The sequence below is a fragment of the Lepus europaeus genome, chromosome 18 (genome assembly GCF_033115175.1).
Source record: "Lepus europaeus isolate LE1 chromosome 18, mLepTim1.pri, whole genome shotgun sequence".
Classification (NCBI taxonomy): Eukaryota; Metazoa; Chordata; class Mammalia; order Lagomorpha; family Leporidae; genus Lepus; species Lepus europaeus.
Window position 1 is genome coordinate 33,442,402 of NC_084844.1, and position 21,075 is coordinate 33,463,476.

General features: G+C 39.5%; 1 protein-coding gene across 2 annotated transcripts in view; it reads right to left on the minus strand.

Moving 5' to 3' along the window:
• Positions 1-20,033, minus strand: part of RNF43 (ring finger protein 43) — a 67,560-nt gene extending 47,527 nt beyond the window's left edge. The window contains exons 1-3 of one of the 2 annotated variants that reach the window (XM_062216320.1): positions 19,842-20,033; positions 19,446-19,629; positions 17,767-18,556 (exon numbers count right to left, since the gene is read on the minus strand). In XM_062216320.1, the coding sequence (XP_062072304.1) occupies positions 17,767-18,018 (252 nt within the window). In that variant the 5' untranslated portion in view covers positions 18,019-18,556; positions 19,446-19,629; positions 19,842-20,033. Of the gene's footprint in view, positions 1-17,766; positions 18,557-19,445 lie in introns of both variants that reach the window. The other variant, XM_062216319.1, reaches the window with a different exon arrangement.
• Positions 20,034-21,075: the final 1,042 nt, after the last annotated feature.

Below are 21,075 nucleotides of genomic sequence, written 5' to 3' on the forward strand. Positions count from 1 at the left end.
TCACATGCTGGGCTTTCCTTTTTAATGATAATAACAGTGACACCGAGTGTTTATCCATGCCTTCATTTCAAAGCGCTTCAAATACTTTGCAGACGTCTCTAACTAATCTTTATTAGGCCTTTGGAAGAAAACAGGTTTCCTCAGGAGCCTTCCAAGAGGAAGGACACATCCCAAAACCAATAATGGGGAAACTGCCCCGCTCCGCCTCCCGCCCCTTCAATGCTGGAGTCTCCTAACTCTCCCCGTGTCCCATGGGTGACCGAAATGAGCTCGAACACTAGGCAAGCGCTGCAAGGGTAATGAGGGTCACTGAGCTTGTTTCCTAGAGTTATTTATAAGCTGTGTATGTTTGGCTGCTCATGACAGGGAACAGGTAAATAAGTAGGAAAGATGAAGAAACCCATAATTACCTCTATTCCATTGTTACCAATTTTGGGAAGAGACCTCAAATTGATAAAGCTACAAAACACTGAATACAGAATACACCTCTAAATTCTAGTATCTGAGAAGGCTTGAAGAATGATCCTTCCCTGAAAATCATTTCAGAGCCACAAATGTCTGATAGGTTATCTATGGCTAAAACTCTGCCTATTCTCATTTGATGCAATTCTTCACAGATGGGGAACCAGGAGTCTTGGGGACTTACAGGATAATTGCCAAGTAAGCTACAAAATCTTATCTGCTGCGCTACAGAGAACACGTGGGGGCCAGCACAGCCTAATGAACAGGGTAAATTAGTCCCCTGCTCAATCCTGAACACCTTCCTTTCCAGTCCTTAGAAACAGGGCTGCACGTTAGGAGCAGTTGTCTCAGAGGAGCAGCAATAAAAAGAAATACTCTAATATTTCAAAAAGGGAAGATGTAAGAGTGATATATTCTGATAAGTTTAGAAAACAGCTGCTTTGTGTCAGTTGATCACATCCCAGACGGTGGAAGGAGGCAAATGAGCTCATGGTGTAGAAGAGCCACATGTAGGAAGGTCCAGGGCTATGCAAGCTAATGACTGGACTCATGCTCCCACCCCAGAACTCACAGTGAGCCATTCTCCAAGCCACTGAGAATACCTGTACTACACTATGGTCACATTTAGTCAGCCCTTTGGCCCACAACATTCTGGAGCTAAACCTTTTTCTTTTATAGCTACATTTAAAAAAAATATAAATGATCTTGCTTTGTTGTTTCAGGCTAATGCCAAATTGAGTTCAAATAGGTTAACTGAACCTATATCAATAGCCCTTACACTTAGTAATATTTCTGACTGCAATTAGGTGAATAAGAAGAGCTCAAGTCTAATTACTATGAATAATAGTACCTTACATTTGCAAATTTCAAAGACAATTCTCATACATTATTTCATTCCAGGTAGTTCAGGACATTTATTATTATTAGCTTCATTTTACTCATGAGGACACAGGCTCAGAGTTGAGCAATTTTCCTTAGGGTCATAAAGCTAAGAAGGCTCAGAGCCGAGATTAAAATACAAGTCTACTGATTGCTCTTTCCATGGCAGTGTGTTGCCACTCATTTTAGAAAACCCTTTATGCCTCATTATCATATTATATCATTAGATGAGGATACCATGCAAAGAACACCATTTGGGGCGCAGATTATCTGTAATTACTCGATTGGTGATAGAAATTATGTTCTTAGGCCAAATGGCTTCCAGTTATATATAAAGTTAGAAGATAATGAAGTAACTCTGCCCTGAGGGAACTCAAGAAACACTTAAATAATTGAAAAGGAAAAAAGTTCTCATCAGGCTGTTTTTGTTACCTCCAAAACAACTGCCTAATCAGAGAGCATTCAACCAGTGGCCAGTAAGATAACCTACATTTCTGGGAAAAGAAAAAAGAACTACGGGGAAATGGTAGCTTACGACTCCCTGGGAACCTTGCGTGATAGTCTGACTTTGGAACGATGTTCCTGTCTATTCTGGCTGGATCGTATGCTCCTTCTTGCTCACTAGATGCAGAACTGTATGAAGCAATTTTTAAGTAATAAATTAGCAAGTGATTCACCATCATTAGTAAATCCTCACAGGTCTTGAAAACCAGGTGAACCACAAAGTTACAACTTCTCCATTTGATAAACAATAAAATAATCATTGAATGCCATGCCAGAAGTCAATGGAAGAACTAGTACTAGTCCTCCTGAAACTGGGACATCCACGTTTGGGCATACACCTAGTGTTTGGGTGCCAATCCCATAGTTTCTGGGTAGAGGTTAGCTACTAGAGAGAATCAGGACTTCTGGCAGCACTTCCAAGGCAGGTGCAGACATAAAGAACTTGACTTTTGATTCTATTGTCTTTGCCAGGACAGGTGGTATGGTAGAAGCATGGAATCCTGCCAGACAGGCTCCAATTCAAACTTCCCTTTAGAAAACAAAACAATAAAAATGGAAACAAGATGCCAAATCTTGTTCCATATTCTGAAGACTGACACTGCTTGAAAAACGAGGGCATTTTATGTAACGCGAATTCGGTTCAAACATGCATCAACTCAGGAGAAATGAGATTACAAAGGTGAAAGGTCAGTTCTAGGTTGGCATCTTCCCTTACAGTTCAGTTCCCCATTTCCCCTTCAGTGAATTTTACTCATACATTCTTAGTGTCCAAAATAAATAAATAAATAAACTGTAACCAAATGCCTGGATAGGAATGGCACAGCCAAATGAGCACTGCTGTGTGGAATAAAATCTTTGGCAAATCTTGCTTACCTCACAAAGCCTACCTTACCCACCTAGTACAACGTGAGTGCACTTCACGTTTTTAACAAGGGTCAGTTGATGATTCCCTGAGAGACTGTCCATCTCTAAAACCTCTAACATGTAAGTTCAGAACACAAGAAAAATATAAAGGATCGTTTCCAGTGGCAGAGATAGACATCTGACATTTTCCCCAGGTTTGCGCTCACAGCAAGCTTTTGTGATTGATGATGGAGGCTCCTGACCACAAGGACAGCATGAGCAGTCTTCAAAGAAAGTGCTCAAAGAATCCCTGAGCAGGCTCTGTAGCTGCCACTATTGGAAATTTTGAGCATTCTTGGTGTTGCTGGAATTCTGTTTCCAACCACCACTCTGTGGCTCCAGGAAGGGGTAGAAAGCGACTGGAAGGCTTCTGGAGCAAACGCTCTCTTCAGTTCCTAACCACAGAGTTGAGAAGAATGCACTTTTCCCAGGGCATAATTCTGCTTACAGCTGCCCTATCATTTGATTCTACCTAATTCTTGTTTTTGTTGTTAATCTGCTTGGGGAAGGAAAGCCAGATAATCTGTAAATGAATTCCAGAAAAGCTTAGGAAAAATTCCTGGATTCAGAAAAGGGATATTTAAGAGGGAGCCAAAATCTCTGACAACAATACCCTTCAAATGCACCAAAATATTAAATGAATCATTGTTCTTACCCAAAAGAGAATTTCTTAAAGTTACAGCCTTAATTCTCCTTGAATGATAAATGGTCTGTCTATTCAGGCTCCAGAGACAAGGCTGTGACACTAACACTGAGAGTGATTGCGCGGCTTTATGCCTGACTCAATCAGTTTGAATCCAAAAGTAAGTTCCTCCTTCATTTACCTGCCAAAGCCTGAGTTCAGGCCCTCAGGGTGCTGAGGTTTTCCTTTGTGGGAGAAAGTGACATCATCAGCACCTCGGTGACAGTAGGGAATGCAGGGAATGTGGCTCCCCACTTCTGGTGATATCATCAGCTGCACTGGGAGAAGCACCAACTTCCCAGGAGTTGAAGCACTGAAGGTTAAAAAAGTTGTTTCTGTTTGTTTCAAGTTTATCAATAGTGTTTGATGTTTCCAGCATCAAGTTTTAAGAGGAAAATAGGGAAGGGGCACCTCTTCTAGTCAGTCTGATCCTCAAGAACCAAGCACATGAGTTAAGTTGAGTCTCAACCCATTTGTATCTTACTGGGCACATCCAAGCAAGGAAGAATAAAGACTTAGTTATATTAGGCTCTCTCCCTGCTCTGAGATGCATATATTCTTTGGGGAACTGCTAATGTTGCAAGTTTGCATTCAAAATGAATTCTAGGCACTCACATAATCCTCCAGTCTCCTCCAAACTGTCTTTGATGTCCAACAACTAAGGACAAGGATCTTTGATTATAAAACAATTTATTTGGTTAGAAGAAAATTCTTTGCAGGGCGTGAACAGCAGGAGAAAGAAAAGGTTTTTCTGAAGTGCAAACTAGTTGGAAACCCCCTGGGGAAAGAATCTGATTCCCAGTCTTTGAGAGGAGCAGGCTTGCCTGTACAAGCTGCCTCTGCTGAAGGCCTCTAAGAAGGCGCTTTTGTGTCTACTGTATGGCCCTCAGCAACAGCACGGCAGCCCTTCTCTTTTTTGTGCCAGCGGAAGTTTTCCAACTCTGGGGATACACAATGCAGAAAGTCACGGTTTAATAACAAGGCACAGTTACTAATCAGATGGCCCCGTTTTCACTCCCCCCAGATGCCTCCAAATGCTGTCCCCACATCTGAACACCTACTAGTTGCTCTGAACTCTTATTTCTAGTTTTGTTACTCAACTACACAAAGTAGTTTAGGATCAGATGCTCCCTAGTCCTTCCACTACTTTGGCCCAGACTGGTTCTAAGTTACCTCTGGCTCTTCCAAAGGTTAAGGTTCGCTTGCTTAAGTGTAGTTGAGTGATTAAAGTCAGTGTGGTCTGATGAAAGGACAGACAGCCTGATGAAGGATTTAGAATAAGGGTCTTCAACCGACTACAGGTATCTTAAAATATAAAACCCCAGAGAAAGACTCCTTTTTATGTCTAGTAACTGCAGTGGAATGACAGTGCGGACCAGAGGACAACCGAGCCTGATGCTTAGGTCCTGCTACTGATTTGCTACGTGACTTTAAGTGGTTTAGTTAGACTTTTGTTGGTTTCAGCTACCAAACCAATGTGATCTCAGGGAAAAGGAATGGAAGAGGCAAGATGCGTGTCCCTTTAGTCTATCAAGTCCCTTCTAGAGTAAGTATAAACTCTCAGTGTGGAGCTGCCAAGGATCTCACAGGTCACTCAGTTACCCAGGCAGCTGTGCGCCAGCAGATCAGAGAGACTTCTTTTACTTACTAAATGTCATAAGGCACCTACGAACTTTTCCTAAACCCAAAGGGTACACCTCAATAATCCCAGATCTGATGACGGTACAAAATATGTGCTTCCTAACTTCAGAGGAGATAACAACCCAACCTCGTCACAGCAGATACCGACATTCTTCTTCACGTGCTCTCGCTATCCTCCATACTATACCAAAACCAGTGCTTTAGAGACTGGGGAAAACAAACATACTTCTTTATGACTAAAATCAATAATGGAAAAAACCTTAATATTAGAAATACTTCTTGTAAACAGAGATGATATTGAAATACTCTTCACTTGCTACATAAATGGTCTGAGTATTTCTCCCTTTATGGAATGCAGCCTGTGAGGAATTAATACGAACTCAGTGAGATTATCAATTCAAGCAGAACTTGCAATGTGTTGAATTTTGCTGAAAGCTAAAATTACCATTTTAACTTTAACAAATTTAACAGGAACTTCTTGCACATTTTAGAAAATCAATTTGTCATTTGTAAAGAAAGCCATGGTGTCTCGTCACTTGGGACTTCTAAAGAAAATATTACAAATATTCTAAATACAGAAATATTATACAAGGAGTACCATAAACTGCATTTAATTTGTAACAGTGGAAGGTCAGAAGGTATGATTGTTTGGGCTGTAGTTGCTCTCTAGCTCTAAGTTAGCTGAAGTCACCTGAGTTAAAATGTAATGTTTTTGTTTTGTTTTGTTTTTCTTCAGTGACAGAGAACTTAGAATTCCCAGTCACTTGAATGACTCCTAAGAAAATGAAAACCAACACTCTAATGCAATTATGCCTGTGCCTCTTGTCTGGTATTCATCACCTTAATGCCTGCTGTTTTAAGTTCTATCTCCTCAGTGGGACCAAGTGAAGGTGTTAGTCTGAATTCCTACAGTATCCATCACAGTACTGGGTATATAGTAGAAGAATCACAGTATAGCACCCAGGGAAGCCTCCATGTTGGTAAGGTTCTCACTGAGACTCCATGAAGAATCTATTGCTTTGAGGATGTGATCCAGGGCAGCAGACCACCTGGTAGCAGGGATTCTATGGCAGAATAAAATTGACATGTGCGCCACGAAAAGTAATGCTAAATTGCAGGAGGCTATTGTTTGTGTGTTCACTTTGTCTTAAAGTATGCTTTCTAACAGACAAGGGATTACAGAGGAAAAGAGACCCTCTGGCAGTCCATAATACCCTCTTAATGGAATATTCAAGGGGAAACTCTACCGACATCTACTTTTTAATAACCCTGCAGTGACCCAAAAAGTTAAACAAACAAATAAACTTTGCTAAAAAATATTAGCCAGTAAGATATAGCAGCAAATTGGCAGTTCTTTGGCAAGCACTAATCACTTTGGGTTCATTTCTTCATTTTTAAAAAGAAAAGACTGGACCAGGTGTTCTCCTATCTTGACATCTGATTACTGTCTGTCACAAATAGAATACTCTGTCCCTCTTCCAGTCCTAACCCCCATTTTACCCTGGGAATGGGAAACAGAATAAAACTTAGTTCCAATATAGAGCAATAGAGTTCTTTACAAAGTTAAAGAAATTTGACTACCAGAATTTTAAGGTCAGATAATCAATGCAATTCTAAGTAAAAGATATAAAAATGAACGAACATAAAACCTGGAACATAGAGAGATGGACTTTTTAGTTGCTTTTAGAGAGGATAACTCACAAGATTACAAAATAGTCTGCAGAAGAAACACAGTGAGAATCTGTATTAGTTTTTAGAAATAGCAAGATTAGTAGACATTAAAACATAAGGCAAAACCAACAGAAATAACGGCAACAGTATCTCACAATGGCTATATATTTATCAAAAAGGCCCTTCTGATAAATGAGATGATCTTCAAAAAGTTCATAGACATGTGTTTTATTAAAAACTATGCATGCAGGGGGCAGGTGCTGTGGCATAGTGGGTAAAGCCACTGCCTGTAGTGCCAGCATCCTATATGGGTGCTGATTTGTGTCCCAGCTGCTCCACTTCCAATCCAGCTCTCTGCTATGGCCTGGGAAAGCAGTGGAAGATGGCCCAAGTCCTTGGACCCCTGCACCCACATGGGAGACCCGGAAGAAGCTCCTGGCTCCTGGCTTCGAATTGGCACAGCTCCAGCTGTTGTGGCCAAATGGGGAGTGAACCAGTGGATGGAAGACCTTTTTTTTTCTCTGCCTCTCCTTCTCTCTGTATAACTCTGACTTTCAAATAAAATAAATAAATCTTAAAAAAAAAAACTATGCATGCATTTTAATTTTTCTTGCATACCCAAAAATAAACTTATTAACCTTTTAATTACACTTTCCATTAACTTTTTTTTTTTTTTTTTGACAGGCAGAGTGGACAGAGAGAGAGAGACAGAGAGAAAGGTCTTCCTTTTTGCCGTTGGTTCACCCTCCAATGGCCGCCGCGGTAGCGCGCTGCGGCCGGCGCACCGCACTGTTCCGATGGCAGGAGCCAGGCGCTTATCCTGGTCTCCCATGGGGTGCAGAGCCCAAACACTTGGGCTATCCTCCACTGCACTCCCTGGCCACAGCAGAGAGCTGGCCTGGAAGAGGGGCAACCGGGACAGGATCGGTGCCCCGACCGGGACTAGAACCCGGTGTGCCGGCGCCGCAAGGCGGAGGATTAGCCTGTTGAGCCACGGCGCCGGCCCTTTCCATTAACTTTTTAACATAGCCTTTTAATATGCACAAAACTGATGAGTACATGATGATTGAATATGCTATGTAAAATTAGTTTTATTATGGACAATTTCCATCGTAACATAAGTATTCTATATAAAAACAAACAAACAGTGGCCTTAAAGATCATTATATTGCTATCTTTGATACCTATCACAGCTTTAAATTCAGGGATCAGAATTTCTAAATAATCTAATATCCTATCTCAAGAAATAATGTGGGCCTGTGTGCTTACAGTTTTGAAAAACTTTTAAATAATTTTGATTATTTCAGTGTTCCCAAATTTGCAAATTAAACACAAACTCTAATATATTAAAGATTATAGAACAAAATTAACTTACAAACTTTAATGTTTAGAACAGAACCAAGACAAAAGCACTATGTAAAAATAAATAAGCAATAGACAATAAATATTGACTTTAAAGAAATACAAAATTTCCCATGAGATCAAACAGAAATATAAGGACCTAAAGACTCCTACCCCAGGAAAAGAAAGGAGGCTTAAAGGGTAGAAACCAAAGAGGTGGAAAGAAACTGAAGCTAATGTTTGTTTTACAACTTCTGTTCTCTGAATTTAGCAACCAACTAGACACAGAGAGCCACAACTGTTCTACTTATAACAAAACATCAGTAATCAGTAAAATAGCCTTTATTCTTATGGGTCTTTCAGTGAAACTACCAAGCTGAAGACTGTAAATATTTCTTGCATTGATGCACAGTTTCACACAATACTTAGGGAGCAGAATTCCTTTGATACACATAAACAGATCTTTTTCTAATATGAATTTTTACTTTGGGAGTTCCTTCATCTAAGGTAAGACCACTTACAATTGCACTATAATATTATTGTCTGACTTCGAGTTACACATAGGAACATTTTGAGCATCTGACTTTATTTCTTGAAATAACTGGGAATAATTTAAGGTAGTAGCTGTTAATCTGGAATCCTTACATCTCTAGAAGCATCTCAGAGGCTCTCAATTCAAACTCTATGCAAAAGTGTGTATGTTAAGTAAAATTTATATTTTATGTGTATGTTCAATAACTTTTATCATATTCTCTTAAAAATATTTATTCATTTATTTATTTGAAAGGCACAACAAGAGAAAGGGAGAGAGGGAAGACAGAGAAAGATCTTCCATCCATTGGTCCACTCCCTGAATATCTACAACAGCCAGGGTTGGGCCAGACAAAAACTAGAGACCCAGAACTCCATTCTGGTCTCCCATGTGGGTAGCAGGGGCCAAAGCAATTGGACCATCTTCTGCTGCCTTCCCAGGTGCATTAGCAGGAAACTGGATCAGAAGCAGAGCATCCAGGGCTCAAACCAGCACTGTGACATGGGGTGCCGGAGTCCCAAGTGGAGGTGGCTTAACCTGATGGCATCACAACACCAGCCCCTTTTATCACATTCTTAAAGAGGCCTCTTTCTCTCTCCTTCACACACACACACACACACACAAACACCACATACACATTGCTTTAGGGTACCTCAAAACTAGTATTGGGAATCTTAAGTTTAAGGATTAAGAAGGTAGATCATTTTTATATATGTTATTTATCTTATAGTTAAAGGTTTAAAATCAATATTCCAATAAACCTTTCTTGGAAAGCCAGAATTTCTTAAAAACAATAGTTGATTCATTTATATATTAAAAAACTAAATGCTGTGTAAAGAAGCGTCTCAAACATATTCACTGCAGTCATCTTTATGATTTTGAAGTAATAATCAAGGAGACACTAGGCTGTTAGTAAGTCAGGAGACTAACAGGGGAGGAGTGTTTAGTCTAGCAGGTAAGACACCTGTATCTCATATCAGAGTACCTGGGTGGGCTGGCACAGAGGGTAAAGCCGCCGCTTGCAGTGCTGGCATCCCATATGGGCACCAGTTGGTGTCCTGCTGCTCCAATTCTGTTCCAGCTCTATGCTATGTCCTAGGAAAGCAGAAGATGGCCCAAGTCCTTGGACCCCTGTACCCACGTGGGAGACCCATAAGAAGCTCCTGGCTTTGGATCAGTGCAGCTCCAGCCATTGTACACAACTGGGGAGTGAACCAGCTAATGGAAGACATTTCTCTCTCTTTCTCTTTCTCTCTCTCTGCCTCTCCTTCTCTCTGTGTAACTCTTTCAAATAAATTAATTAATTTAAAAAAAAAAAAAAAGAGTAGCTGGGTTCAAAACTTAGCTCTAGCTCCTGAAGCCAGTTTCCTGCTAATACAAACCCTGGGAGACAGCAGGTGATGGCTCAAGTAATTGGGTTTCTGCCACCCACAAGGGAAAGAGGATTGATTTGCCAGCTCCCAGCTTTGCCCTAGCCCAGTCCCCTTAGTCATGGGCGTTTGGGGAGTGAATCAGAGGATGTGAACTTTCTTTTTCAAATAAAAAAATTTTTTTAAAGTACAGTAAATGAATAAAGAATGCTATATCAAACATAAAACACTTAAAAATGGATCTTATACTTTAAAATGTAATGAGATAGATAAGTCTATTTCACCCTAGAGTTATCTCCCAGCTCTAAGAGTTATTCAGTATCAACAAGATGTTCCTTATATCTATTCAATAAATATTTATTGAGACCCTAAATCTAAGCCACTAAATATATTAAGGCAGAGATATCCAGCTTTGAACAAAGGATATTAAAATCGCTGCTTTCACAGAACTCATATTTTTCTGAGAGGAGACAGATAATAGAAAAGTAAAACATTATGTCATAAGACAATAATTTTGTAAAGAAAAATCAAGTAAGGAAGGAGAATATGAGCCCGGGGGTGGGGGGTGGGGTGGGGGATAGGAAGAGACGTTCACAATAGGATGGTCCAGGAAGGCCCCTTTGACACTGGGATGACATTTAGGGGACTGAGAGCAGAAAATATATGGATATAAGTGTTTAAGACTGTGGGATCCACAAGTAGCAAGGCCCTGAGGTGGGCACTGCCTATGTCTAATGATACCCTGGTGAGGGGAAGAGGAAGACAAAGGTGGTGCCAGGCCAGACCAGGAAAGGTCACTGTAAAGACTCAGGCAATGAAGGCAGGTCAAGAGCATTAGCTCATAGGGCTTTCTGGAACATAAAGGTGGCAAACTGCTTCACCAATAGCTTTTTGACCCTCTAACACATTGAGCAACATAAGTATGAATACAGGATATCTCAGCCATTGACAATAATTTAGCTTTTTAGAATGTCCCCTCAGTAAAATTGATCCCTGAGAAATGAACATGCCTTAAAAATTGGATTAGTCTTATGTCTCCTGCAAAGCAGGCTGGGTCCAACTGTGTAGCTTTGTTCTTGTCCTCTCTTTCCCAGAATGTTTCTTTTTCTGTAAAATGAGGAAACATCACCAGTTCTTATCTGGCTTGCAGGTATTTGTGAATCATTTTAGTGTCTTAGAAGAAAATTACTACACAAATTCAATGGAACAACTTTTCACACTCCTCCCTAACAATACCCCCCAGTGCCACCACCAATTCTGGTTCCTAAAGGGCATTTATAATACATTGCTCAGTTATAACACTTTTTTCCCTCCTCTATTTGAATGGAGTAAAAGAAAAACAACAACAACAAAAGTTCCAAATAAATTCTTACCAATGAGTAAAATGTAAAGGCTTTTTACTAAAAATAAAAACCAACACAACTGTGAGCTCTGGGAATACCTTTAATACTATATAGAAAGGAAATCATGGCTAATTCTTAACTAAAGAAAATCACTACACATACATACACACACATACACTCTCCTGTAGAACCAAGGACACGCCCACCTCTGGGATCTGCTAAACGGACACTAACTAGCCTAACAGCCAGGGGCACACCTCATTCATTGTTTTCTCTTAGCCAAAGAGATGTATGCATTTGAACTTGAAAATGTTCACTGGATAAAACTATTACATACACAAATGTGTTTGATGGGTACCTATAAAAGAAATACCTTAACTTGGAAAATTATCCTTAAAAATATTCTGCAGCTTCTTTCCCTCCTCTGTTTACCAGGCTTCTAACAACAGAGCTAAGTCAAGAAGGCTCTGTATCAGGACCTAAGAACGTTTGTGTGCACAGAGCAATGGGTCTAGCGGTGTACTCCTGATTACATTCCAAAGTCAACTATTAATTAATTGGATTTTCTGCATCTCCACCAGCATAAATAAGAGTTGACTGTACCTTGAATATTCCCTCTATATTTCTCTTAAAGGTTTACATCAGGGACTGGTATTGTGGTGCAGCACGTTAAGTTCCTCCTGCAATGCCAGCATCCACATGAGCACCAGTTCAGAGTCCTGGCTGTTCCGCCTCCAATCTCGCACCCCATTAACGTGTCTAGGAAAGTAATGAAAGATGGCCCTAGTAATTGGGCCCCTGCCACCTGGGAGACCAGGATGGAGTTCTAGGTTCCTGGCTTCAGCCTGACAGCCCTGGCCACTGTGGCCATTTGGGGAGTGAACAAGCAGATGGAATAGCACTTGTGTGCTCTTTCCCTCTCTCTCTTCCTTTCTCTCTAACTCTGCCTTTCAAATAAATATATAAATCTTAAAAAAAAAAAGCCTTGCATCAAAACAAAACCACAATATATACTTTGAAATCTCTGCATTCAAGGAACTCTAACTTGAGCAATGTCAGTGAAGTGCATATTATTTCAAGATTATTAGTTCAAGGAGAGGACATCATGGCACAGTGGGTTAAGCTCCTGCTTGGGGTGCTGGCATCCCCTGCAGGAGTGCCTGAGATCAGGTCCTGTTTCAAATCCAGCTTCTTGCTAATGTGTAATCTGGGAGGCATCTGGTGCTAAGCTCAAGTGCTTGGGTCTCTGCTAGGTACATGGGAGAGCTTGATGGAGTGCCTGGCTCCTGGCTTCAACCTGGCCTAGTCCTGGCTGTTGTGGGCATTTGGGGAGTGATCCAGAGGATGGAAGGTCTCTGTCACTCTGCCTGTAAAAAAATATAAATAAATAAGCTTGAAAGTAAAATATATTACTTTAGGTTCTGTATTAGGTAACTCACTAAGGATAGTTTTTAAATGAAGAGAAAGGTAATGAAAGATGCTGCATTAAAAGGGAGATAACTGAGTAAATAAACATTCTGACTTACTAATATCTTTGCAAATGAAATACAAAATGAGAGAAACAGAATAATATGGTGATTATTAGAAGGTAGCAGGATTTTGTGTATTCTGGATCAGTCTCAGAATGAGACTCATTCTTTTCATTCCTTTCTACTCTGGAAATAAATCATTTATACAAGCCTACACTGCTGTTCGGTACATCTGTGACATTCCTAGATGTACAGAATTTTAGACTTGGAAAAGCATAGGCTCTGTAGGTGAAGTTCCAGCTATTTCACTTACTAGATAGTATCAGCCAATATTTCAGCAAATACTCACAATTTAATCCTCAGTTTCCTTACCTGCAAAATGTAAAAAATAAAAGTGCCAATCTTTCATAAAGTTACTATGAGAACTCAATACAGGTAAAGTGCCCAGCACAATTTGGCAGCTATTATATTTCAATGCTTTAATTTCACAGAGGGGGAACTAAAGCTTAGAAAGGTTAAAACCTCTTTTGTCCCAAATCACACAACTACTTAGTGGCTGAGTCAGAACTAAAAGAACTAACAGTCAAGTTTGCCTCTCTCTCTCTCTCTCTCTCTCTCTCTCTCTCTCTCTCTCTCAAATAAATTGAAAAATTTAAAAATTTTTAAAGGAGCAGGCATTTGGCATTTGGCTCAGGGTTAAGACATGGCTTAGGGCACCCACATCCCACGCTGGAGTACCTGGTTTAAGAGTCTCAACTCCTTGGCCTCCCATCCTGCACAGTGCTAATACACACCTTGGAAGGCAGCAGGTGATGGCTCAAGTACTTGGGTGCCTGCCACCCACGTGGGAAACCTGGACTGAATTCTGAGCTCCAAGCCCTAGCTACTGCAGGCATTTGGAGAATGAACCAGTGGAAGAAAGATCTCTATTGGTCATTCGGCTTCTCCCCCCACTTCCCCTTTCCAATACATTGAAAAAATTTTAGAAGTCCCTTAAGCTTCAGTTTAATCACTTTGTCAACTAGCTTGCTATATAAGACTGTCTCTTAGGCTTTGTTCAAAACTCTAATTATAAAGTTTCAGGTCCCAGTTACAAGTAAAGTAAGAACGCAAAGATGGGCTAACTATGTGTTGACTAATAGGTAAAATTAAGAGGCAAGCAGAGACACCGTGGAAAGGGGAATTTACTCAGGAGGTGTTCCCTGTTACTGGTCAACCGCTAACCTGCCAGTGCTCCGGCTGTCACTCTGAGCCTCAGGGCAGTACATTCTAATCTTGATCATAACTTTATCCTGGAGTCTAAGAAAATCTAGGACAACCAGCTGAGCAGGAAGAGTACGGTGGTTAAAGAACTGGAGACCTCTCTTGTGCTAAACTAAGATCCTCTTACTCTCGTGCTCTGAGATGAAAGATTAATTTTGTGTTATCCCTCTAAAAATATTTATAAATAAGTAACAGAATTGAGAAGGAAAATACGACCATAATCACTTTCAGAAGTGTCAATATTATTGGAAATAATAGACACACATATTTTAAGAGATAAACAAATGAGAAAACTAGAACTCAAACAATGTATAAACTCCATCATGTTTTCCACCTACAATGGAGAAAAAGAATATATCCAAGTGAAAATTAAAATAGTAAAAAGTTGATCCTCTTTATCAGTCAGCATTAAGTAATAAGGAGACCTGGAAAAGTATCCTTGACCTGCTTGTTTTGATGGCTAGAGAAATACTGATCAGCAAAATATAACTAGAGAAGTATTGATCAAAATGGCAGTGGATGGTTACTCTAAATACACAAATAGAGTGAAAAATAAAGAAAAAAAAAGTAGAAGGAAATTAAAGAGGAAGAGAAAGACTTTGGCAAAAGTAGGGAAACCTAAGAATTAGACTTTAAAGAGAGTGGCAAACTTGCCTCAGGATTTGAAATGCCGTGGTCACCCAGAGACAATGCTCAGGCAAAACAGAAAGGAAAGCAGTGTAATTAATCGGTCAGGACTAAGATAGGAAGTTTTGAAATGGAAAATAGAGGACCTGAGAAATAGAAGGGAATGTTCTTGCAAAAGCCAAATTTCCTCTTCTATCCTGACTTTTTTCTAGTACTTTTAGAATATTACAATTTAAAACTCTGGATATACCTTATACAATGTATGCTACTGTTACCAAAGACAAACCTAAGCACAAAGAGTGAGGGGTAAGAATGAGGACTAAGGCTTAGCTTGCAATGCCCTTGGATACACAGCCATCAAATGAAGTAGAAACAAGCAAAGTTATTTTAGAAGCAAATCTATGGCGTATTTTATTGTTAAGATCATTTTCAAAAGCTATCTTCCCTTTAGGAAATTAAAATTGAAATATAAATAAAAATCCAGTTGATTTGGTCCTTATGAAATTGCACATAACCTGAATGAACTGAGCAAAATGTAGACATGTCTGATTTTCAGAAACTCTCTGGGAACTCCAGAAACCGCATCAAGGTTGTTTTTTGTGTTTTTTGTTTTTTTAACTTACTGTTCTCACAACTTTACATTTTCCATTGCATAGCATCCCCAGTTTTACAGACTTGACCAAAGGATAACCAATCTTAACAGGAAGCTAAAATAACTCACAGGTTGAGCGATACATAAAATTATCCAAAATTCATCAAAGCCAATAAAGAATGCCTTTAGATTTTTGACACCAGGGTACAGTGATTCATCAATAAACTAAAGTGCTACAAAGCACAATTCCAGGAGATATAAAGAGAACTTCAGTCAAATGGAAGGCTTATTGACCACATTTAAATAAATCTGATTTGCAGTGCAAACTGATAAGGAACAAACAGCATGGATTCCAGAAGAGTAAACCATGTGTCCATAAAACATTAGAACTCTTTGGAAGAGTTAATCAAATAATGGATAAAAGAAAAACTGACACATATAATTCAAAAGGTTATTTTCTGGTTTTTAAAAATAAAATTTCTCCTAAGAGGCTACCAAGAAAATAGAGTGACTGCTGTGGCTAAAAACAGAACCAGGACCAATACTGAAAATATCCAGAGATTAATACTAGGCTATTGTAAACATTTATTATTAATAACGTAGAAAAAGCACACATGGACAGAAAAGGTGAATGAGAATTGCCAGTGACATAAACTACCCGATTAGAGCCTGGACGTCCTTGCTAAGATACAATGAAGTTCCCTCTTCACAAAATGAAGAACAATATTTAAAGTAAACCGATGGCTCAAAATCAATAGTCAAAAAGAAAAACACAAGATCAGAAAGATCTGCCAGAGTGAGAGAAAGGGCAGACTGAGAGAACACAGGACAGAGAGACTGATAAAACAGTGAACGACAAAGAGAACGCCAACAGCGCTTCTAGTTTACCTTTTCCTTTATGAAAACACAGAAACTTCACCTACAGCTTTATGGTAACAGAAGACGGATTTAAAATAAAAGAGGAAACTTTTATGCAGCATGAAATTAACATTGAACATGCAAACACAGGATACTAGTAAGACACAAAGCTTAGGATGGAACCCAAAGACCTCAGAAACATCTAAAGATGGCTCTACAGTAAAATCACTTAAGACAAAAATTAAAATGGAATGCAGACCTCAAGCTTCAGAGTATGAGGAAGAATACGGCAGGAAGGAAGTTTTCTTTCTAAATGCTATATTCGAAATGGTGATTTCTACATTTAAGTATTCCTAATTCTGCCCTATAGTCCAAATTAAATGTTAAACTCTCATCCAAAAAACCTCATGCAATTTCCTCAGATATATTCTTCTTTTTTATTTTTAAAGCGCAACCTTCCATTTCACCCAATTCTTCTTCAACTTCATTTATCCCAGCTTCAAAATATTGTCTGAGAAGTATAATGAAGAACCTCCTTGAATTTTAAAAATCCTTGTTTGGAAAAGAGTTTTGAAATTTGTTTTATTTTCCTACCTTCTTTTCTACATAGACAAAAATTTAAATTCATGTAGTACTTTAATTCTTTTCTTAGTCCATTCATATCACAAAATAAAAACCTGAGTTTAGACTTTGAGATTAATCACTTTTAATAATATTTTAACCTGAACCAAAGAGGTACAGCAAGAAGTATCCTTTTATAAAATGAATTTTAATCAATAAGCAACATCATTTGATGGAGTAAGACAGAATTCTCATTAAAAAGGCAGAGCCCTGTAGGCTCTGTCCTCACCACGGGGAATGAGTAATTGGTCTATGAAATGTGATGGTCCTAGTCAGTTCATAAATTCAACACATAAAGAACAGACTAGGAACAGGCAAAATCCATAGCCTGCACACTTAAGAAACTATGTCTAAAAAATTTTATGGGGCAGTAAGAAAAACAGATTTAAAACATACATTTTTGAAAGTGATAAAATTCTGTGTGGACAAGACAAAAAGTGATCAGGAGGCAGGTTTACACCTTGTATCCATTTTGTGATTCAGTTCTCTCCATTTTGGGCTTAGCAATAGGGTGCCACACATGGTGTAAGGCCAGCCACAGCATTCAAGCTTGACTGAATTTTAAAAGTGACACAGTAATCAATTATGCTCAAGGGCATCCTGGAATGGTGCTGCTGACCATTAAATCAGTCTTCTTAGTGCTTACTTCAAATTTAAACAGAATGCAAAGCACAGTCCCTGGTTCAATTAAATACAAGCTCATACACTTCATCTGTATTTTAAAAACTAATGATCAGTATGTATTTCTTGCAAAAAAACGGTTTTATTATACATATCTAAAAAGGCTATGCAACCCACTTAAAAACACACAAATGATTTTTCTAAGACTTAGTTCTTCTGGAATATAAAAGTTTGCTCTAGAATGTCAATAAGGCAATATCCTTCATAGATGGAACAAATACAAAGGTAAACAGCAGCAGTTCTTACATGGTTCCTGATTTGAGAGATACACTTTGAAAGGAATATTTCAAACAGATGGAAAGTAAAATATAAGAAAGTTATACTAACCTGCATCAATTTTCCTTCTGCTGGAGTTATTTCAGCAACACCAGCAAACACACCTTCCAAAGTGAGATTCAGTTTTCCTGTAGGGTCCATTTTCAAGGGGATCACTCTGATAATAGCTTTCTGCTCTGCTGATCTCTCAGACTCCACCGCTGCTGCCAGTACCAGTCCTGTACGTCCAAAGCCTGCCTGGAGGGTAGCCATCAGCAGCCAGGGCCAGAGGGCAACCAGCTGCAGCTGGTGGCCACCACTCATGCTACCAGCTGCAGCAATGCACTTCGGCCATACATACTGCTTCCTTTAGCTAATACCAAATGCAGGTTCTCGTATCCGGATAAATGGAAGAAGAGAAATTTACGCTTCAGTTTCAGAAAACCAGGTTGTAGTTTTGGCCCTTCCTTCCTCTAAAGTGTATTCCCAAGAGCAGGTGGCATTCCTGATTGGGCAGAGAAGAGGGTGTTTTCAGCCCACTTCTGTGGCAGGTATGTCATTCTCTCCCATCTTCACTCTGACTGGGAAAGGTATCACCACTTCTCTTTAGAATTTCCAACTCTGCTTGAGATTGAATGTCACATCCGGAAGCTTGGTTATATCAGATCATCTGTGTTGGTCTTCCATATGCATCAGGTCGCTGAGGCACTGAACCCAGTGTTCATGAACAAAACAAGGCAAAGTAAACAGCTATAGCCGTGCATCCAAGGTGAGAGTGAAGAGCTGGAGCTCCGAACGTGAAGAGATGGTCCTTTTTAAGCCACGAACGTTGTCAGTGGTAAATGACTGAAGACCACAAGATCTTTTTTTTAAATGGAAGAAAGGGAACAATAATAAAATTTCAGGCCACACCTTGAAAGATGTCCAATGAGGATACAACATATATCCAGAAAAATTTCCACATTAAACTGTATTTCAGGTGTAGTCAAAACTCTAGGCCTATTAATTTATATAGCTGGACAGACTTCAATTCTTTTGTTTTACCAAAAGCTGTCTATAAATTAGGTACTAATTTACTTATATTCACATATTACAGGATAATTTTGAGCATCACAATCTTTTCCAGCTACCATAATTAAAAGATGTGAAAAGGTTAGCTTTCCAATTATTTTTCCCAGTTAAAATTCATATTTCTATCTCCATTTTCTTTTCTCACTTAGGGATCCCAGATTTTATTCTCAGTTTGAGAACGCCAAGCACTCTGATTTCCCCTGAGATGCCTTTGGCAACTACTTTAATATCCAGAGCTCATAATCTGTAATTTTCTAGGTTCATAAGAAAAACAAAGGACTATTCCTAACATGTTTTCAAATTCCTTGAGGGAATAGGGAATAAAAGATAGGGGGTGTAGGGAGGTGATTAATCACAAGCTCCAAGTAGATAGAACACCTTCAAAAAATACTAATAAGCCCAAGGAGAGTAGATCAGTGTGATTTTCAGGCACATACACAAATTCAGGTCTTTGTACAAATACAGAGTGAGATTTTTAAATGTTCACCCATAAGTAAATATAAATGCACTTCATCCACAAAGCCCACTGCACTCTGAGGTCAAGTTTAAAAGTATTATGAAGTCTTCAGAATAAGTGCTGGGAAGCTAAGCAGTTGAACACGAACCTGTTTTAGAGATTCTTTTCTTTTGCTGAGGCAGAGGGAGGAGGGAAGAAAGAATTTCAAAAGAAATCTGCAAACCTGTTGTGCTGTCTCGGGCCCACTGGAATCCACGGGGGTGAAACAAATTCAATTATGCTTTTACGGATCCTGCTCAAAAAAGGTTTCAACTGCTTAACCAGGTACAGCTCATTCTTCCACCTTCTTACTCTGCAACCACACCAACTGCCCAGCGCTACAGGTAGGTGCCGAGAAATTCCGCAGCCTGAAAAGATAATCCAAGCAGGTCAGAGGCAGAAACTGACTCCAGGATGAGAGCTACTGTTCCCAAGAATCCTAAAAACACTTATAGGAGATCCAAACTCATTTCTGAAATCTCCTAACAAAAGTTCCTTTTCTCTTACAACAGCAAATAGAATGATCAAATCTTGAAAAGAGTGAAAAAACCAAGTAGCAAACACATCAGCAGCAAGTCACCAGAAACACAGAGAATCCCAGGGGGAGAAGGCAGTGTCCCTGAATCATGGGTGGACTTGGAAAGTTCGGAAGGATTCCAGCGCTTCCCTTCCAGAGAGATAATTCTGGATCGACTCCTTAGAGCAGGAAGCCTGTGGTTTGTAATTGGTGTTCTAGCTGACTCCCTCCCCTGGGACTGCAATCACGCTCTCTACCTGCTGACAAAGTGAGGGTGGAGCAGCTGGAGGCAGCCACCCCCGGCCGGCCCCTCCTCCTCCGGGGGCGCGCCCACAACACTTACTTAACCAGACACGTTCTTTCCCTCGCTCCTCTCTCGGCTCCTCTGCTCCCTCTGTTGAGCCACAACCAAACTACATTCAACTCAATCATCCTCAAGACCTTTCTCCTCAAACACACCTAAGCAGATCTACTCCAAGAGAAGACAGGTGGAGGTATGAGGAAATAAATGGAAAAGAAAGAAAATAAAGGAAATCCGGACGATAAAAGAACAGACACAAGGTGTTACAAATATCAGTCGAGAGGTGTTTCTGTTTCCCAGTTTCAGTGTCCATAAATGGCAACGAGCCAGAATGAAGTGACTCCCTGCTGCAGTACTTACTGACCCACTGCTGCTTGGGCCTGCTATCCCGGCAAGGGCTCAGTCCACTCTACTCACAGCTTTTCTTCAGCTCTCACCGACCGAAATGCAGTGGTTCTATGTAAACTGTGCCTGCACGGAGTTTTCAGGTCAGGTTGTTGCTGGAGGTCTGGAACCCATCTGTTATTTTCTTCTCACTTCTTTGGGAGGTGAAATGATATTCCTCCTAAGGTTGAGCCCTATATTCTCAATATAAGATTGCTACTAAGTCTATGTCATAAATACAAGTAATGGGGTACAATACACCTAATGAGAAAAGTTGAGGCAAAAAGAAAATTAATTTTTGGCTAATATTTATATTCATAAATATTATCTTTCTAGTAAACCTGCTATTAGAAATAATGTGAAAGTTTCTAATGTTTCTGATACTTGAATTTTTCAAATCTATCAGATTATATTTGACTGTGGTCAGATATTTTATTTTTTAACTACTGCACATCTTTCAAAATTAAACAAATGAATGACACTGTGAATACAGATAACTCTATTGAAACATAACTTTAAAAATGGTTAGGATAGTAAAATTGTTTTTACTTTATGTACAAATGAACCTCTGCTTGATTTTCTACAAAATGTGGCTAATAACAACTGCACTGT